This window comes from Hippichthys cyanospilos, chromosome 2, assembly GCF_059441005.1.
Source record: "Hippichthys cyanospilos isolate Australia breed blue-spotted pipefish chromosome 2, RoL_Hcya_1.0, whole genome shotgun sequence".
NCBI lineage: Eukaryota > Metazoa > Chordata > Actinopteri > Syngnathiformes > Syngnathidae > Hippichthys > Hippichthys cyanospilos.
Genome location: NC_142370.1, coordinates 29,782,166 through 29,803,349, shown reverse-complemented (window position 1 = coordinate 29,803,349; position 21,184 = coordinate 29,782,166). Strand labels below are relative to the sequence as shown.

The 21,184-nt window shown below is 39.0% G+C and overlaps 1 protein-coding gene across 11 annotated transcripts in view; it reads left to right on the top strand.

The window, feature by feature from the left end:
* The first annotated feature begins 431 nt into the window (after window positions 1–431).
* The window catches only part of kif1b (kinesin family member 1B), a 64,474-nt gene continuing 43,721 nt past the window's right edge, over window positions 432–21,184 (top strand). For all 11 annotated transcript variants that reach the window (XM_088438250.1, XM_088438181.1, XM_088438207.1 and 8 more), the window contains exons 1-6: window positions 432–680; window positions 2,016–2,170; window positions 19,255–19,331; window positions 19,453–19,632; window positions 19,771–19,839; window positions 20,576–20,754. In XM_088438250.1, coding sequence (XP_088294376.1) covers window positions 2,065–2,170; window positions 19,255–19,331; window positions 19,453–19,632; window positions 19,771–19,839; window positions 20,576–20,754 — 611 coding nt within the window. In that variant the 5' untranslated portion in view covers window positions 432–680; window positions 2,016–2,064. The remainder of the gene's footprint in view (window positions 681–2,015; window positions 2,171–19,254; window positions 19,332–19,452; window positions 19,633–19,770; window positions 19,840–20,575; window positions 20,755–21,184) is intronic.

The following is a 21,184-nucleotide window of genomic DNA, read 5'->3' as shown; positions in this document are numbered from 1 at the left end:
AAGTCACAACAAAATTTTCCCATAGATATGGGGGTGGCCAGAGTGACAAGGGGTGGTCTGGCCACCACCTAGCTCCGCCCCAATTTATTTGTTCTTGGTCTCTACCAAATAAATAAAGAAAATACATATTCTAAAACTTGCTGCTCGACAGACGGAGATCTTTGCGGTGGCTCCGATGGTTGCGGAACTGGCGGCGCTGAGAGATGTGGAAAAAAAGGAAGAAATCCTGCAGTGAAGCGTCACGAGGGGGAGAAAAAAAGTCACACACGCCTCTTCCGTTTTCGAAGACATCCATTGGTTTATTCCTTCTCCTGTCACCTAAATCTATTCTCTGATTGGTCAAAAACACTGTCAGTCATAGCTCTTGGTTGAGGGCGTTGACGTAATCTCGGTAAATCAAGACAGTTTATCAATTCCTCTGCCTGCCTGCTGATAAGACGTCCGCATTTTCATTTTTACGGGAAAACAAGGCTGTACAAGTCATCCTTGGCCACGATTGTCGCTCCACCCGGTGGAGGACGCCACTAGAATGGACGTATTTGGCGACAGCGGACTTTACGACAGTTTCTCCGCTTGCGCATTCTGATAGAAAAACAACACATTTGACGTTCGCTTGGCTGGTCGCTATTATTCACCGCTGCCCTATGGTGCTGGCGCTGCTGGACTGACAGTCTTCGAAGGTGAGAAAAAAAACATAAAATTGCTCATTGAAAACTCCGAATGCCAACACTGAATGAAGTGGTTATTGCTCGGTAATGCCATGCATTTGTTCGTGACTCAGTGGTGAGCATTAGCCTGCTTTAGCTCGTCCTAGACGGGCGGGTGTGTGTGGCGATGTCTCCGGACCGTTAGGCCGTCCCGTTTTTCTAAAAGCACCCACTCATAAAACCAAAATTCATGCTTCAGACATCTTTTTTGTTTGCTTACGAATACATCGAAAGTGGTTGGTTTTTCCGTCACCGGAAGCGTGTCGAGTCACATATGCTAGATTCCCAGGCGATGCGCTGATCAATAGTCCCATCAAAAAGTGAATAATGTGATCATGTAATTACAAATACCGAGATATTTTAATTCAATGCTATTTGTTTTAGACGTAAATGTGGGGTTCATCAGGGACAATGCGTTCATGCTGTGCTGCTAAAAAAAGCAGCCGGCTGCATCCTGTCGCACTATTCAACACACACAGCGGCGGAGGATTAGCCTGCTTGCTCACACATCTCGTTTTTTATGGGTAACAAGGCCCGAGCCCTAGAAAGTTCGAAAAGGTGCTGCATGCTTGGATGCAGTGGCCAAGCCTGGCCCTGTGTTCTGCCTTAGCCGCCAAGCAAGCGGGCTGGATAGAATTTCATGGGCGTATCCTTCAACAAGTATGGCTGACTTGCAATGCTTGTGGAAAGTAATGATTGCTTTGCTTTGGATTTACAACGCCAGCACTTTTTAAAGTTTGCTTCTGATGGTTTTTGGTATTTGGAATCGACTTTTGGTCAAAGCCCTTAAACAAGGCTCTAAGCATAATTTTGCAGAGCAGTTCTGTGAATCATTGACTTAATTTGAGGAGCAATGTTCTAATTTTGCAAAACGTTCTTTGCAGGTTTATCACCAATTATTCTCTAGGGTTTTGTGGACAACTTGTGGCATCTTTAAGTGTTAAAAATAGAGCACAAAACACAAGTGAATGACTAATCACAAACAACTCTGTCTTTAGTTTGGCATTAGCTATATCTTACATTGAGCAGTTAGTTATATTCCATCACTTCCAATTACAGTCAGGATCTTTCTTTGCATCATCTTGCAAATAATATTGAATGACTAATCACAAACAACTCTTTGTCTTTAGTTTGGCATTAGCTATATCTTACATTGAGCAGTTAGTTATATTCCATCACTTCCAATTACAGTCAAAATCTTTCTTTGCATCATCTTGAGATGCTCACCACCCAGATTTTGCGTGTAACGTTGCTGTTATTCTTTGTTACTTTTAGGTGTTTATTGTGAACATTTTCTTCATCTTCTAGGAGGGAGGACACACGACGATTTACTTGGAGACCGTCCCACACCGCAAACATGTCCGGGGCCTCGGTAAAAGTCGCTGTTCGAGTTCGACCCTTCAACTCCAGGGAGATAAGCAAGGATTCAAAATGTATCATTCAAATGCAAGGAAACACCACGAGTAAGTCCCGCAACATGTGCACATCATTTATGTCTGCTCAACAAAGTTTGCATACACTCACGCTAGGGATGGAACGAGACGCAAATTTTACGAGATGAGATACCTAACAAAATTGTGTCGACGAGAACGAGACAGATGAGATCTCTGCAAAACGTATAATATAGTTTGAAAATAATACTGGATGTATATTTTACAACTTTTCAGTTTTTTTGTTTTTTACTGAGTAATCAACAAGCTAGCGTGCAAATGTAAGCATAATCTTGGGTCTAAATGTAAACATCAAAAGGGACGATGTTTTACCAGCCTTTTCTTAAACAGCAAAACCAAAATATCACCACACAGATGTTTTGAAAGTAACCAAGGTATCCTGTACGTATGTCTGCTGACGAGCGGCAGCTGTTGAGTATTTTAATATTCAGATAAAAAACATGTTTTTGCTTGGCAATAAACAAAATATAAACACAGAAGACCAAATAACACATTTACACTGAATTATGAATCACCAATTTTTTTATTTTTTTGACAATCAACATGTCTTTATTTACATGAATATAAGCTGATATTTTAGACAAGTCCTTCATCGTAGATAATTTTCAATGAATTGGTGACTACAGAACACATTTGAGTCGGCCTGGTTTGTTCAAAGTGATCAGTACGAACGGCAACTGGTTGCATCTATGTGAGGAATTTGCATCCATTAAAGTGCCTTTGAAAAGTTTTGAGACTGCTCTTATCGGACTATATGGAGCACACGAGAACTCCTAGCTAGCGGCTAATTTATGCTCAATTGTGATAAATGCTGGCATTAGGCGCCGTACAATACATCGTCAGTGTAATGAAGTCCTTTTTTTAGCGCTCTGAATTGAACTTGATTTCAGAACAATGTCCTCCTGACTCGCTACTCCTTGAACAACAGTCTGCGAGTCAAGTTAGTCATTTCCGCGACACGTTTCCGGGAACAACTCAAAATAAAAGCATTCCAAGTTTGTGTCCATATATCGTTTTGAATGGTAAGGCTTAGTTTAAAGTTTTCACCATGTTTGGGGGGCGTTTTACCATCAGACAATGCATTCTCATGTGTATGCCCCGTCAGAACCAAAAGCCAAAAGAAAATAGATCTCGGGCCGTGCATGAACGAGAGTGGCATTCGACTCTCACTAAATCTCTCCGTACGAGATCTATTCCCATCCCCAACTCACGCTATAAAATCCTCCATCGGAAAGCATCAAACACGATGTCATATAAGCATTTGTGTGTTTAGAATTGAGAGGCAGGCCGTATCAGATGCTCTGGGCGGCCACCTATAACCCCCCCCCCCCCCCCCCCCCCCCAGCCATAGTTTCCGCACTCCTGCACTACTATCTTGCCTTCCTTTGGGCCTTTAAGCAGTCAATAGAGAAACATTCGGGGACAAACAAGCCTGAAGAGAATACATAAAAAGGCTTACAGGGTGACATTCCTCCTCCTCCTCCTCCTCCTCCTCCTCCTCCTCCTCCTCCTTCTTCTTCTTCTTCTCCTCCTCTGATGGGGCCTGCTTGCCTGAGGAGTTTTGTGTGTGAGAAATGCTGAGTTGGTTTGTAGCATGACATCCAGGGGCACGGCGCAGCCTTACTACACCCCAAATTCATCAAGGCTTTTTCCCTATACTGTTTTTTTTTTTTTTTTTTTTTTTCAATGGATATGTGTGTGCTTATTTTATAGTTTATGACTTGTGTCATATCCTTTTTATTGGTGTTGTAGAGCTGAATGATTAGCCAGTGTGCACATACTGTATCTGGGACAGCTTTTATTTGCTTGTAAATTTCTCAAGAAAGTGAAGCTAAACAAACTATTAATGGGGTCCTCTTCAGAGGATGTTTTTTCAACACACACAATAGAGTGGTACCTTTGGAGGTTACACACATTCCATTGTGGTAAGGTCACATTTGTTAGGTTTTAAAAACACATTTTACTGTCTTAACTGTTGGAAAGAAAAACAAACTCACATTATCGTAAAATTTATCTTAACTATGTTTGTTTTAAGTTGGTAACGTTTTTCACAGCGTCTTATTTGCAAACATAAAATATGTTAACCGCTCTTATTTGCATGTTTAAACACTAACTTTAATGAACAATTTTTGCTATTGTGAATGTTGCCCCACGTTTTTTTTTTTTTTAAACCCGTCAATCAAGAACAGTACATAAGTGGTAAAACTAACTTTGGTAAAATTACCTATTATTGATCAATAGTTAAATTAAAAAAAAAAACGTTAGAATTACGAAGTGTAAACAATGTTTATTGGAATGTTATTGTTTCTGATGCTTTTTGATAACCTAGCCAAGAAAATAAAATTAAAATAAATCAACTGCTGTCCTGTTTGTCGCAGACTTGCTTTGACAAAGAGCTTTGCTGTGGCTCTCTACATTTGTGTCAGTTTTGCTATCATTAGCTGTGGCTGTTGTCTAGGTTGTGTGCTTTGCATTGATGTGGTAGGCTAAACTTGAGACACTCTTAAGGTAAGCAAGTTCCTTTTTACAAAGAATGCAAAACACTCTACCTTTATGAAATATGACATTGTTGCATTTTTCTAATATTAATTTTACCATTCAACGGAACAACAAAATGCATAAAAACAAATCAAACCAACATGTATTGACTAACAATTCGATTAACACAAGTTAAAAAAAACTCTTTATTAAGACTACAATACATTAATCACAATCTGTTATTTTGACACTCCTATTTCAATGTATTAGAATGAAACTAACATTGCCAGCGATAGAAAGGGCCCGGAATGTGTTTCATGGTCTGGTGATTGAACATTTGTGTTTTTCTCGTGATTGTGAGTCATCAGGATCTGGATACTGCTGTCTTCCACATAAGTCATACTTCCTACTCCATCTGAGATATAGCGTATGAGCTCAAGTCTATCTCAAATGAACATTCATTGACCCTGTAACACGAAGCTATTCTCCCAACTGTGCATTTTGTTCTGTCAGTCATATCGGAACCGTTAGACTAAGCTTACATAAATCTCCCCAAGCTTCTCCTACCAGTTATGGTTGACTTGCTTTAGCCTGCTGCCACTGAAATCTCTGTGTGAAATCCAGAGTTCCAATATTTCATGTTCATTATGCCGATATCTCTTTTGAGGGTTGTGTGTGTGTGTGTTTGGTGGCAGAAATGCAGTGGAATATGCCACGTTTTGGTGGCTAGTCCTTGTTTAGTCCTTTATTCATCATCCTTGCACACGGGCAGATTGCAGAACCGAATGGGGCGCTGGCAAATGGCCGCAATCTCACTTCATTGCAGATGGTATGCCGAGAATGCTATCTTATTAGGATGCTGAAAGGCTGAATGTAGTTAGTAACACACACACACATACTACATGCTGTCAAGACTCGGCAAGGTGAATACAGAGCACTTACGGTTCTTTGATGACCTCGTTAGTCAATATAACTAATCTGTATAGTACTTTGAAGACTCACAACTTTTCGAGATGATTATCAATGATCTAATTGATACCAACAAGACACAGTGGTTTGGCAGTGGATGAGCAAGTACATCCATGCAGTATTTAAGGTATCATGACGTAAGCGGGGCTGTGGATGGGCATTTTACAAAATGTTCTTGATCAACCCTGTGGAACGATCACAATCGAGTGTTACTTTTGTTTTTGATGGCATGAAATAGTCTTTTTAGCAATGTTTTTAGTACAGTTATAATGCCACATCTTTGGAATTGAGAACTAATGCTAAGCAGAGATTGAGTTGATCATCTTCACATAGCTGACCAACATCATCTTGTACTTGTTTAGACTGCCGCCACATTCAGATATAATATCTTCCAAGTAGATGTATTTCTTTTCTATATTAAAAAAATGGTATTATAGGTCACTGATGCTATAGTGGTAGCCTTTGCCTGCAATCACCTTTGATAGTTTTTTTTTTTGTTGGTAAGGTTTTTAACATGTAACGTTTGTATAGTTTAAATTTAAGCTGTGCTTAGCAGCACACTACTTTACTATTGAAGCAAGTCTCTCCCCATAACTATTTCCCATGTGCTGAACCATCATCACATTTGAGTGAGCCAGGTTTGTTAAAAAGTGATCAGTAGGAACACCAACTGTGCCAGGCTGTCGGCATCAAAGTATACAGTGATTTTCGCCATTAAATTGCCTTTGAAAAGTAATCTGACTGCTCTCACCATTTCACATGTCACGGGAGCACTGCAAGCTAGCGGTTAATGTATGTTAGATGCTGCTTTTAATTTTTGATAGTCAACGTGTTTTTTCGATTCAATTTAAACTGTGCTCAGCAGCACACTACTTTCATCTGCAGACAGATCTGTCCCCAAAAGTATTACCCCTGCGCTTAACCACTATCACATTTGAGTGAGCAATGTTTGTTAAAACGTGATCAGTAGGAACCACAACTCTGCTAGGCTGTTGGAATCAATGTATGCAGAGTCATTTATATCATTAAATTGTCTTTGAAAGTAATCAGACTGCTCTCACCGGTCCATAAGCGTTAAATGAGCACTGCAAACTAGCTGCTAATTTATGGTTGACGCTGCTATTAACGACAGAGCCACCGTCAAACGCTGGCAAATTACTCAAATTATTGAAGAACTTTTTCAATGCTAGATTGACTCAGCATGAGAAGAAGTTGCCAAATCAGCCTCGCGGAATCAACGGTGCCTCTAGAAGTACCGACCAATAGTGAAATCCGTTTTTGCCTCTTGTTAACAATAATCAGCTAAAAATTCCATGCAAATAGCGATCTTACTTAGAATGATATTATTGAAAAAATATGACATATTTTTGCTATTGTGAGCTATTTGCGGTCCAAGGCTGCATGACAAAAATGTAACATCATTTTGTCAAGCCTGGGCAGCTTGACAGACATGGCAAGTTTAATTGAGTTTGCTGCTTATTGTGTAGGTGTTGGGCAGATGCGTAGCCGAGATTGTGGCGCTCTTATTATTGTCTGGCTCAAAGGCGTATTGTTGCGCTGTTTATGTCAATAGAACTGAAACACAGACAGCTTGGGGGTAAAAGCAGGATATGCCATCTTCCTCTCCGCCTCACTCGCCCGCTCCTCATGCGTGGAGGCTTGTCAAGGTTCGAGTGCTAGCAAATTGATTATTCACTGTTCAGGGAATGTGTCCAAGGTCTCCGCAGGCAGGCTGCAAACAGGCGAAGGCCTCTTTGGAGTGGAGACGCATACTCTTACAAAGCAGAACTAATATCATTAGAAAAGGATGACGCCATATGCGTACCCATTTTGCTTGTTTTTTCAAAGGGCATCCGAAGACTTACCTTCATTAGGGGGCTGATGTTGTCTCCACGTAGTCTCCGTGTTGTTATGTAACTCATGTTATGTTCCTGGTGAGCAGCCTTGCATGTATGGATGACCAAAAATGGTCAATAGATCATGCACACAGAGAAAGGCTGACTGTAGCAGAACAAGCGTGTGTAGGGAGCTCACACGTGATTTCTTTGCAGTGGGACTGCAAATGCCTCAGGAAAAGACATTAGCATACCCCAATTTTGTTTCTATGAATCACTTGTTTTGTATTACCACCTCTCAAAATGAGTGGATACTAATCAACCAATTGAAGGTCAATGCGGGAATTAAAATGCCACCTATCAGATATAACCCAGATGAGGCTTCTCCGTCCTCTGAGTGCATGACATAAAATCTATCTATTTCCTTCACCTCAACATAGTGCTGCTTTGTCAGTATCCATCTTTTGGATGTCAGTAAAGCTATGGCATATCATGATGCATTTGAACCATCTGCAGACAGACCTGATTGACCTGATTAGAAGCAGTAATCCACAGGCTTGCCTCAGGATGCCACGCCCTACCACCGTAATCCCGGTGACCCATGTCGCTGTGCGCTGACACTCCAGGGTGTCACATTCCTCATCGCCTCATGTTAGGATTGACTTGGACCAACACACAGTTGCCCACGTGCACCACTTGAAGAGCAGCTTGACATTTGAGACTGACCTCCTAATGAGCGAGTGGGCGGGGGGGGGGGGGGGGGGGGGGGGGATTCAGGCAGATGTCAGTGTCTGTTATAAATGAACGCTGCGTGTGCCATAAGACTCTTGAGGCACGAGTATAATTGCATGTTGCTGACTGCTTTTCAATATGTCATTTATTTTACATCGATAGCTAGCTACAGAGGATATTTGTTAAAAGGCTAGTCAACCCAAACATCTTGTGTTCAATAATATGTTGTATGTGGCCTCATCTTGTTTGTTGTGTTTTGAATTTAGCAGCAAAATTCACTTTATTTTAATTTCATGGGGGTGCCATTTTGCCATTTTGCAGGGGCCTTGGGTGACTATTCACAGCTTATCTGCTTTCCTAGCTGAACAGGGTTTGGTCCTTAACTGAGCGTTGAACAACTTTGATATAATTTTCATTTAATAGAAAGTGCCAAATGGCCACCCGTTGAGATTGATTAAAAACACGGATTTTTTTATTTGTCGTAAAGACCCGTAGTGCCATATATAGTGTTGAAAAGACATTTTTTTTTTATTGACATCTGTAAGATAAAATCCATCCATCCATCTGTTCTAAGTTGCCATAAAAACTCAAACCAAATTACTTTCTGCTGAAGAAAAATGAACCACATTGAGAGTAATGATCAGTTTTGGATCAGTAATCATAGTTATCCCCTTGTTGTGGGGAATACTTGAGCCATGCTACATTTTGCTCACCTGCGTGCTGTCGTGCTCACTGTCTCTTTGAGCCTGCGATGGCGCCGGATGGATACTGAGTCGGAGCTGCCTTGTGAGTGGGGGGAAGGGAGCAGCCACATTAAGCAGAGGCGGAGAAAGTCATGCACAAGCTTTATTCACATGCAGGGTAGCGTGACGCGGCATCATAGACCTTCTCCTTGCTCGCTTTAAAACCGACGCAAATGTGCATATTTGAACCAAAAGGATGAGGATGACGCTCTTGTGTCATTTTGTCTTTGCCAATCAGATTGGCGATTGTTTGGTGTTTTTTTAGAATTTTTTTGTGAATTGGTAAAGGGGATTAAAACGAGAACGTCTTAATGGTCCATTAATGCATTCTGCATTTTATGGCTAGTAAATGGCATGTGAGGACAAGTTGTTAAAAAAAAAATGGTTGGATGGATGAATTTTCTATTCAACTGACTCTAGTCCTATAAATACAGACCCAGAGCCTTTGTACCGAATCACAACACATGGCTAAATGAATCTGTTTAAACATACTTGTGTAGCCTGTTAAGGGAACATCTGTGTGACAAAAATGCATGTTTTGTTTTGTGGTTTCCTTTTTAGAGGAAATATTTAACCGCAGTGTACAAAAGAAGAAGATCTAGGTGCCTGAACAAAGCTTGTTCATTCATGGGCTTGTATTGTGCGTTCACTAGCATGACACAAAAGACGCTAATTTCTAATGGGATACTGTGAAGGCCCTGTTTCCCCATGCCGTCCACCATTGACTTTGTGAAAACAGAATAGAACATGAAATGCATAATATTCCAAATGAAAACAATGCAGTAAAGAACTAGACTCTAGTTTGGCAGACGGAATTGAAGCGGACATGACTTTACTCGGCAAACTTTTGCCAAAAGACAGCTAATTCTCTCTTGGACCCATCCTTTATTACTTTCACTTTGTTGCTTTGTAGAGCTTGGGTGAAGTAGTTGTGTTTTTTTTTTCCCACGTTCAAGATTGTGAATGTGTTTTTGTAGTGTCTGTGCCTCCTATTCTAGACTGTTTTGTTCACTTTCCTCCCACAGTTTACTCAGTTTTACATTCCAGGCACGATGAGCTGGGTGGGCACAATGCTCAATATTTAATACTTGTGAGTAAATATTCTGAGGTTAGCAGAATATCATGTTTGAAATCGTAAATTAATATGACTGCAGAACCTTCACACATATTTCTGTCTATATGTCCAAAAATATGCTTACGAATGTTTAGTTAGCTTGAGAATTTCTTTTTCCACACAAATCAGTGTCTTGCAAATTGTGCATGATGTCACAGTGCTTACGTAAAGGCTGAAAGCATTTAAAGTGAGACTCGGGCTCCCTGAGTTGCAGCAAGCTGAGAAAATCCAGGTCACCGCTGTTTAAAGTGAGCTACTGTTGTTAGGCGTGAATGTTCAAGCTTTTGCATTTGTTTCCCATGTTAACTCTTATGATATATACGTCAAAGTTAAAGAGATAAGACTGGATTGAAATTTGAATTAGTTGGTTTCCACCAATGGGATGTTATAGTAGGGCTAGGTAATGTGACCAAAAATTAACATCTCAATTTTCTTCAGTCATGACAAGCGATTCCAACTTTTAATGGAGAAACACACACAACAAATATTTATTTGTTTCATTTCTTAAAAGGAAATAATATGGAAAATATTCAGTCAAAAATAACAAATGTTGATTTAAAATCAGTTTTTAATGTAAACTATGTAGCTTTTGCAATGCTATAGCATTGCTATTCATATTTCGTGCATAACCTCCTTAAAGGGATAGTTCATTTATTTTGCCAATTTTAGCCGTAAAAAGTTAATATTTTGTCTAATTGATTTGTTGTTACTACCTATTACAAGTCTTATAAACCACCCAAGCAACATTACGCCACTTTTGCAAAATCCAACCTTCATTATTTAGATACTGTAGATGATTTAGGGCTGTTTGAGGACGTACAGACCTAGCAGCCATCTTGAAGCGGCAGTCCCTGGCGTTCTCTTCCTCTCGTTTGTTTTAAGGTAACGGTGTTAAATTCTTTTGTTTTTTACATGGATTGGTTTGTTAGAAACATTAGAAACAACATTATTATAAGAGACATGGGTAATTTTGTAATATATCATTATAACAAATTAAAGAAAGTTAAGACAGAGAGGAGAGAAGCAAAACAGTGACAATGACCTTGACCTTATCGTAAGTGCCCTTTTGTTTTTCTCTTTAAAATTGTTGAAGTGTGGAATTGATTGAAGCATAACTAAAAACTTTGAAAGTGAAATTTTCAGTTGCGGTTAAAATTCAAATATGGGCTACTCTTCTATTTTGGCTTCCTTTTTTTTATATCAGACTACAGAAGAGTCAGTGACTCACTAGTTATGAACCCCACAATACGTCACTGAAAGCATTTACCACTTTGCTGGCATTATCTTGTCTTCCACCATGGCCTTCAGATTAGGTGAATTGATCCAGAAATAAATTCATGAGAGAAAAAAAAAGCAGCACAAAATACCACTTTCTTCCCTACTCCTTGTGAAAAGCAACGGTCCATTATTTTGCGTTGCCAATTTCTAATAGTCTACTTTTAACTGCCAAATACCAACTTTTGATGACGTATTTATCGTGGCTAGCTGTGTGTGTGGTTTTTATTTGATGGAAAACCTTTTGAGGCCACTCCTGCAAGCTGGAGAATGTCCGCCTTTGGATGAGGGCCAGGAGAAACATAAACACTGCGAACTAAAAAGCCAGGGTATCTTGTATCGTTTACCTATTGTGTTCTATAATTACGACTTGGGAGCCAATTAAAGAGCGTTTATAGTTTCATCATGGTTTTTATGAGCTCCGTGTTGTATGAGCTTAACGTCACAAGTTGAAAGGCTTCCTTCATCTCTTTGTTGTAGTCCTGTTTTGTTTTCTTGTTTTTAAATCCTGAATGGAGTCCTGCTGGGTTAGCATGTTTTCTCTCTCTGGTGGTTTCCACCCCACCACCCACCCCAATGTCTGTTGTGGGCGTGCGGGTCCGCGTGAGCTGTTAATATCAAAAGACAGTCACGGTATGCACTAGTTATCATTGCCTGCGGGCTGTGTAAGCAATGTACAGTATGGTTTGGCAGGGATTGCAGCGGTTTGGTTGGGCAGCTGAAATCTTTCCATTCCTTCCTGTCACTGACATTCTGTCGGCATGCAAAGAACTAGCCGCCATCTGCTCATGTATAAATAGACAGCGGTCGGACCTGGAACAGCTGGCACATAGGCCAGCTCTTCATACTTGACCACTGCTAAAGTTTATTTTTTTATTTTTTATTTTTTTTTATAAAATCTGCCAATTTTCCATTTTCTCTGATATACTGCGTGCATTTGTTTCTCTGTGCATTTTTGTCATAACCAAACATGTCAGCACTGACTGGCAGACTTCAAGAGCTTATTGCAACAGGTGGATTGTTTGGGCCAGTCTACTTCGACTGGCGAAAAGTCTCAGGTCACAGCAGTGACCTTTTCATATCATATACACCTAATACTGAAATAAAAGATTTTATTGCTCCAGTCGCACTGTATGCACAGAATGATTGGCACATTGCTGAGGATGTTTGATTGTATTACATTATACAATAGGGAAAATACTCTGAGATTGAATGTGTGTACACTTAGAAACGTGAAATTATGTCTTTGGAATTGAATGAGATAATTTGATAACTAAATTATTTATCAGCTACAATTATTATTTTTTTAAAGACATTTCTGTCGTCTGAAAATGACATCACATCTGCTGAAGGCTCAAGTAACGTCCAATCAATCACTGTTCAGTTTATGAAGTCACATGACCAACAGGTGAGCCATGATTGGTCCTTAGGCCAGCCTCATCATTTTCGGTTGACAGCAAGTAGAAATAGGTGTTTTTAGATAATAATTTAGTGATTAAATCAATTTTGGACAAAGTATTAACTTTTTACAGATAAAAAAGGACTATACAAATACATACATACATAAATCAAACATATAAATACAAGTTTTTTTGGATGTAATTCTTCAATTGAAACGTAACCGTCCAGAATGATTGAAGAAAATCAAGATTCGATTTTTTTGACACCACCTTCCACGTGAATGACCATGAATGATACAATAGAAACGGTTACATCAGAATTGGACAAGCCTGCATTAAAATATGTGCAAAGAATTGACCTCACAGTACATTATGTGTACAAATAAATGGCTGCCTCTGTGTGTGGCTTTGTGAGACGTGGCAAATGGATGTCTCATGACCAACCCACATCACGCCCTACCTAATCAAGCTATTAAATTAATTAGATACAAAATGTTAACTGTTTTTCAACTAAAAATGGAAAAAAAAAATCATTGAACTATCCCTTTAAGCAAGTTATGCCATATTGCGGAGCCCATCGAGAGAGAATTCCTAAAAAATTGAGAAGAGTCTAGTTATGTGAAAAAGACTAGTGTGAGCGAGGCACATTATCTAACATGTTTGCAGTCAACTGCATGAGTTCAGTGTATTGTTCTCGACTCTTCCTGTGCGCTCCCTTTCACAGTCTCTCGACAAAAATGATGTGATCAATCTTTTATTTCTGTGCTGGGGGTTCTCTCATTGTTTCAACAGATGTATATTACAATGCGGTGTGCATTTGTGATTTAAAAAAAAAAAAAAAAAAAATCCACTGCATGTCCTTGACTGGACATTGAGATTCCCTGTAACCAAAGAGCCGGCAAAGTTGTTTTGGAAATATTGTATGTCCGCTGTTGTGGCTGCAGCAAGCTCAGCTGTTTGTCAAATGTTGAACAGCGGCGCTTGGACACTACTTATAGCTCCAAGCTTTGAGTTGCATCCCTTGATAACTCTGTCATCTGTGTTGCAGCCCGGGCAACCAGGACACATCACACACACTCTTTCAATGACACTAGATACACACACAGACTCCCAAGTAGTCTGTGGCAACGCAGAACGTGCCCTTTGCTATCTTTTTGACTCAGCCTTATTTAAGAGCGAACAACCATTAGCGTCCCGTCACCCTGCTCAAACCATCAGCTTATGTCAACAGTGTTTTTTCTCATAATACATGCGTAAATTCTTAGACACACTGGCGATATTATTTAGGCGCGGCATTAGAGTTGGGACAGTGTAGATGGCTGGAGGTGCAAGGGGCGTATATTTGGTTCGGGCCATGTGGGTTGGTCATGAGACACCCATTTGCCTGATCTCACAAAGCCGCACATACACAGAAGGCGGCCATTTATTTGTACGTTTGCTTTAATAACTGAGGGATGTTCTTTGCACAATTGTTTTAATGCAGGGCTCATGTCTACTGATGTAACTGTCTCTGTTGTGGCATTCATGGTAATCTCACTCCAGTAAGGCTGGGCGATATGCACCCCAAAACCTCAGTTTTCTGCAATCATTCAAGGTGGTTATGATTTTAATCAAATTTAATGAAGGAAATTAAAAGTTTGATTTATTGAAAAAAAAAACTGTGGAGAATATTCAGATAAAAATAAGGAATACTGAATTTGAATTACCTTTAACTTTAACTTAAGCTTGTGCATTACTTGCTCAGGAATAGTCCAATTTTTTAGCAGTGAAAATTAAAATAAAAAAAACAATTATATTAGCAATCATGCCTCAACGGTTAGTCGTGTGACATTCATAAGCTTAACCATGATTAATTTGTCATTACCTGAGACTTGTGCTCGTAATGTCATTTTCAGTCAACAGCAAGAGAAGAAAATGTGCTTTTAAAGGCATTTATTAATCATACATGAAAAATAATTTACCGGTAGTTACCAAAAAATTATTTTTTTTGTTTTTAAGAGTCCAGACATTCAATCTGAGGTACTTAGTTATAGAAATATTTTTCAAATATTTTCAAATGTGTGTCTAAACATGGCCGGTACTAAAAGAGTTAATTATTGACAAAATATTATCTTTTTGCAACTAAGAATGAATAAATATGTGGTATGTTTCTATAAATACCAAAATTAGGGGCTGTCTATTATAATTTATCTCCGGCAAGCCATCCAGCATTCAGCCTTGTTTGCAAAATCTCAATTTTACAATTTATCGTTTCACAGACGTCCCCACTGAGTTGTAATTACACATTGTTCAAATGTAGATATAATTCAAGCTTTCTATGAAAATGCAATATTTGCAGCTAATGGTTTTTCTCAGCGTATAATGATTAGCAAGGTAAAATGTCACGTTTCCATCAACATCTTGATAACTGTACAATTAATTAATGTGATAAACATAAGTCAATCTCCTAATTTTGCCATGTGCACATTGGTGCAGCCCATGCGTTATATACTAAATGTACTACTGTCAATCATCCGCTCAACGCTTAAAACTTGTTATCCAAGGTTAGCACCATTTGCTTCGTTAAGACAAGTGACAGGTCGGCTTTTCAACAAGTTGTCTGTCATCGCTCATCTCAATTACAAAGTAAATGGAGGGGGGGTGGCCCAAAGCAAAAGTATGTTTTTGCAAAGACAGCTTTGACAGCAAATATAGACACAGTACTCTTTAGAGACGCGCGATTATAAAACATGTTTTCATTGGTTGTAGCACTTGCGTGATATGACCAAAAAATAACGTCAAGATTTACAATAGTCATTTTGGACAATTCTGATTTTAGTCAGTTCTAATTGAAGCAATAAACCCAACAAATATTTCTTTAAAGATTTCGTTTAAAAAAAAAAAAATCCATGCATTGCTGTTTAAAATGTAATACAAACAAATGACGGTAGGCAGCATTAAAACTGCATTATCACTATTAACAGAAAGCTTTGACAACGTTTTTTTTTTTTTTCAAGATAACAACACAATAGACTTTAAACAGATTTATTTATTTATTGTAAAAATATATATGAATAAAGTGGTATTATGTCTTCCTATTATTGTAGTTACAGCCCTCAAAGGAAAAATCATTTTAAGAAAATATTTTTATGCTTGGTCACGTTACACTAATAACTGCTTGATTATTTGTTAATGCAATATTGAATGCTGAAGTGCATCATATCTGCTGTCGACGACCCGTTGAGTGATCTTCTGTCGATAGCAGGATGTGGGTTGCTAACGGGTGTGCACATTTATCTGAAATGGGAAGAGCCCATGGAGCATCAACAACCCGTCTCTTTCATCCTGCTTATCCAGAACCGAAAAAAAAATCCAGATCAGTGACATTTAGAAGCAAATAAATATTTGACTAGGCCCTCCCTGTAATGGTGTCTTGTGCAGTGAATTTATCTCTGCTCAGTGTCAGTGACGCATTTTCTTGTTCGTTGCACGCCATCCATTTATGTAATATGAGTTAAGTGCTTTTTTTTTTTTAACCATCGGATTGCCCAGTAGCTTGCATATACTGATATTTGCTGATAGTTGATGGTATTAAGCAATATTTTTGTCATTTTTTTTCTTCATTATGAAAGTTAATTTAAGAATCCTTAGTTTCAGATATGCAGAGTAGATTAATGTCACACTGTTGCAGCAAAATATTTACACATCACATTGCTGAAATTAACATTTAAAAAATGTTACTATTTTCAAGCCTGTTTACTGTTCACGGGTCTATTAAAAAGCTGTCGGGATATAGGTGAAGAAACAGACTACTGGGTACAATGTTTTCCATCGGCTTTCTGGTTTGCCAAGTTTAAGTTGTTATGGCAACCAGTTACTGCTTCCGCACCTGTTGCTATGGTTTAGAAAGACGTGTGATGATGGTGTTCATGACACAGCAGACGTGTCTGCAATTTTAAGGAGGATTTTTCTCTTTTGGTAATATTTACTCTAAATGGAAAAAAAAGGCAAAGGTTCATTTTCATTTGATGTGTGGATTGCGCTTTGTGCATAGGCACAAATTTGCTTGTGTGCAGAGTCTTAACCAAAAGTAAAGTGTTAATCTTCGTTGATGTTGCCATTGCTGTGCTGAGCCCTTTTTGTTGGGAGCAAAATTGCCATTTGAGAGAGGGGATTTTCAGGACCATTTGTGTGACACAGATTTCTTTCTGTGTGTGGGGGAGTTTGCCACTCATGGAATTTTTCAAGCATAAGCATAATAAAACACCAAAACATAAAACCTTTTTGAGTACAGACTGAGATTATCAGAGAAACTATAGTCGGCCCCCTCATTTTACTGGCTTGTGATTAGCATCCCACACGGTGCTGGTCATCTTTCATTTTGATTGCTGTTCACTGGCACCAAATCATCACTTAAGCTGCGCCCCCTTGTTATTTGCCAGTGTAGATTTTTCCAGGAAAGCTTAATGGCAGGGAACCTGTTACCAAAACACCCCCACGTTTCTAAGTACACTGGCTCCAGTTTCCCTTTGGTGGCAGGTCAAAGGTGAAAGTTTAGCTTTATTTAGCCACTTGTCTCATTAATCATCTTTCAGGAACCAGTCGGGTGCATATATAAGGGTAAGAGTAGCCTAGGCTAGGCTAGCTCCGTATTTCTTGATTATCTCCAGCTTGATTTCCATATAAATCATCTTCTTGCTTCACTCTTTAACATCACTAGCAATCTTGGGAGCCATGGCTAACCCATTGAAGTTTGAATTAAGCAGTAAAATGCACTATAAATACGGTTTTGTAACCACTCCCGATAGAACAAAGCTTTACCATTCAGCCTTTTTGAAACGAGTGCGGTCAACCAATAGCAGACCAGCATCTCCGTGGGGAGACCCCAACCAATAGCAGACCAGCATTGTAGTGCTGCATTACATGGAAGCATTGACGGCAACAGAAAATAAGTGCAATTACTTAAAACGCCTTCAGATGGAGACAAAACAACACAAATACAGCTAACCCACTAGGGTCGCAAAGCAGGGAAAATACCTTAATGATGGGACATGAAAAAAAAATGTAAGCCAGGGATGCTGTAAGCCGGGGGTCCACTGGATATGCATTTTCACAAAACCAGGGGGTTGTTTTTTTTGAAATCCCAAAATGGACATCCCTGGCAAAAATGACGTATATATCGCACAATATACTGTCGTAATGTACAGCTCTTCCATCTGCTACTGCAGCATTTAAGCATTTTGCTTAAATGCTGCAGTAGCAGATGGAAGAGCTGTACATTACGGCAGTATATTGTGCGATATAAAAATCTCTGCACATGCAATTTGAGCCTGTGTTGTTTATAGTTTTTGTAAAATGCATATTTTTCTTAGGAGTTAAGGCTCTTTATTTTGCAATGCATTGAAAATGAGGTGCTGCTGCAATTGTCACATATTTCGTATGAGGCTGTCAGCGTTCCAGTCTCCGAGGACACGTTGTGCTTTTCTGTCAGCATGTGACCGACGGAGGACGATACCCAATCCTCGTCTCTCCACATCTCCTGCATTATTGATAAGCGTGCTAAATCCTCAGAGTACTCTGATGGGGACATCTTCACGTGAAAGCCTAAAGTGTCCTTAAGTCAAGGCGTTAGCTGCGGATTTAATTTGCCCGTTATTGAAGCTCAGAAGTTGCATTAAATTGAAATAATAACGAAGGCGTTGTTATTCACATGAAATGAAAAAAGAAGCATTAAGCTTCTAGATATAGATTTGTTTAAGTTGCAAGTCGACCGTTGCCGTCAGCATTGTTCCTAGGAAGATTACGTTTAGTCTTTCAAACCTTTATTCGCACGTCCACCTTGTCCCTATCCACTTTAGTTTTACGGTGTCAGCGGACGACACACAAAAAAGATAAATGTCCTTTTCATAGACCAGAAGATTGAAAAACATTGAGCAGACTGAGATATCAATATCTGCAAATATCCTCCAGTAAAGTCTCAGTTTTCTTTTCATCTCATATTCGGTTTGTGGAAAGCTTTAATAGCTTGCCCGCGGCTAGCAGCAAGCATTATCGAGAGGGATGAAATGCCAGGCATAGTTGCAGATTCCTGTTCATTAAGAAATGTCTGTGTGGCCAAAGGAAACAGTCCAGCTGCGCATAAGTGAAGTGTCATCGGCCTGATGGCAGATACAGCAGGTGTATCCTCACGCATAGTCCGGTAGAGGACGAATATGCTTGGGGTCTTTTAAAAGAAGCATACCGTAGGTAGACTGAGACATTCAAGTCAGGCTATTTTATAAAAAGATGGAAAATACAAGAGAGTACATACCTTTGCTCTACCAATTCTTTTGGAAAACTGATGATGTCAAATCCAAAAAAGTATATATGTTTAGGTATTCTTTTCTGATTTATCTTTTTAATAATTGGTCTCAGGAAAATTAAATTTACTCAGAAATTGATGAGTGGGACATAAAATGTGCTCCAATTCTGGAATGACCCATATCACAATTTACACACTTAAAATAGCTATAATTTTTCAATTTTTTTTTTTTTTTTTAACTTTTACCACGATTTTGTTCCTCATCCTCAGCTATCCTCAACCCAAAAGCCCCAAAAGAACCAGCAAAGACCTTCAGTTTTGATTACTCCTACTGGTCCCACACAACAGTGAGTCCAACCTTTTTTTTTTTGTTTGTTTTTATTATTTACAAATCAAGGTAGCAAATTTTCAATTTTTTTTGTTGTGAGTTTAACATTCATTGCATTGTGTCTTTTTGTTCTGCTGCAGCCAGAGGACCCCTGCTTCGCTGCACAGAACCAAGTGTACAATGACATTGGCAAGGAAATGCTGCAGCATGCCTTTGAGGGCTACAATGTGTGCATTTTTGCATATGGCCAGACTGGAGCTGGCAAATCCTACACTATGATGGGCAAACAGGAGGAGGGCCAGGAAGGAATCATTCCTATGGTTTGTCACTCAATGCTATGGATTTTTTTTTCTTTTTTTGATGGAAGTGATGATTTTGCCTATTGCTTTTACTTGTTTCCCCTAAACACCTTTCCATGGCCTGATAGCATGAATATGCTGTGTTTATCTCTATCATAGCTTTGTGAAGATCTGTTTGAGAAAATCAATGAAGATAACAACAAAGAGGAGCTCTCCTATTCTGTGGAGGTAAATCTCAGCTGTTTTTGTTTTTTTTTTGCACAAGCTGTGAATAGGTTTAAATAAAACTGATTTTAAACCAGTATACATGATTGATGTCTGGACCTTTTGCACACGGTTTAAAAACCATTTTGGAATAACTCAAATGTTTGTTTGATTTATTACGTTGAATAAAATTGTTAACGTCCAGACTGACTGAAAAGGAAATCAACAAAGAGCATTAGGCTCTATTAGGAATGCAGCTATCAAGTATTTCTGGTATTTGAATAGCCTACTGTACAGAAAATTTAAATCGAATATCAAGTATTGGGATAAATAGAAAAAAATATAATGTTTGGGGAAAATTAATTATAAACAAAGAAGAGCAAATGACACATTTGCCCTTAGATATGTGGTCAACCTGTTTTGTTTTTTATTCTGCTTTCATTTAAACTACTTAGTTGCACACTAGTTTTAGAAACATTAGATTTTAGACAAAGCCTTCACCATAAATATTGGTCTACGGGACGAATTTGTCAGATGAAACAGCACAACACATTATTCTCAATATTAGCAATTAACAAAGCAAAACACACTCAGTTCATTCTAGCTGATATGCTGATGTGTAAACTGGCGCAAAGTGGTTTGAACTCTTTCGTCGTTGACATAATTTACCAGCGAATATGTGTTGATTCTTGTTGTTCTTCTCTACTGCGCAACATATTTGGTTTTGGACAAGTAACTGACTGTATGACTTTGTCTGTAGGTCAGTTACATGGAGATCTACTGTGAGCGGGTGCGCGATCTGCTCAATCCCAAGAACAAAGGAAATCTCCGGGTGAGAGAACATCCACTTCTTGGCCCCTACGTAGAGGACCTCTCCAAGCTTGCTGTTACTTCTTATACTGACATCGCAGACCTCATGGATGCAGGCAATAAGGCCAGGTGAGTGAGCGGATCAAATCTGCTGATTTTTACCTTTTTGAAGCAAAGTTGCTGGCACTCAAGATTGAATGGAATGTGGAAGCTTTTCAAAGAACATTATATCACACATCCACTACATTCATGTTTTAGAAAGACTGCTTTGATGGAGCATTTTTTTTCTGTTGCTTCTAACATCTTATGTTTAGTAATCTGAAGTCATTTTTACTTCTACTTTGGAGTTTCTTGACTTATAAAATCACAGTTACGCACAAGAGTTTACATTCCCCAAGATTATATTCTTTGTTATTTATTCGTGGCCGGTAGGCTTTAAAACAAAGTCATGATGAGAGCGCGGAAGCGTTACCATGAAAGGAGCGCTTTAAGTCAATGAAAGAGTTCACTTTCTGGTCAGAAATATCTCTACAAAAAAAAAAACCTCATATTGCATAAA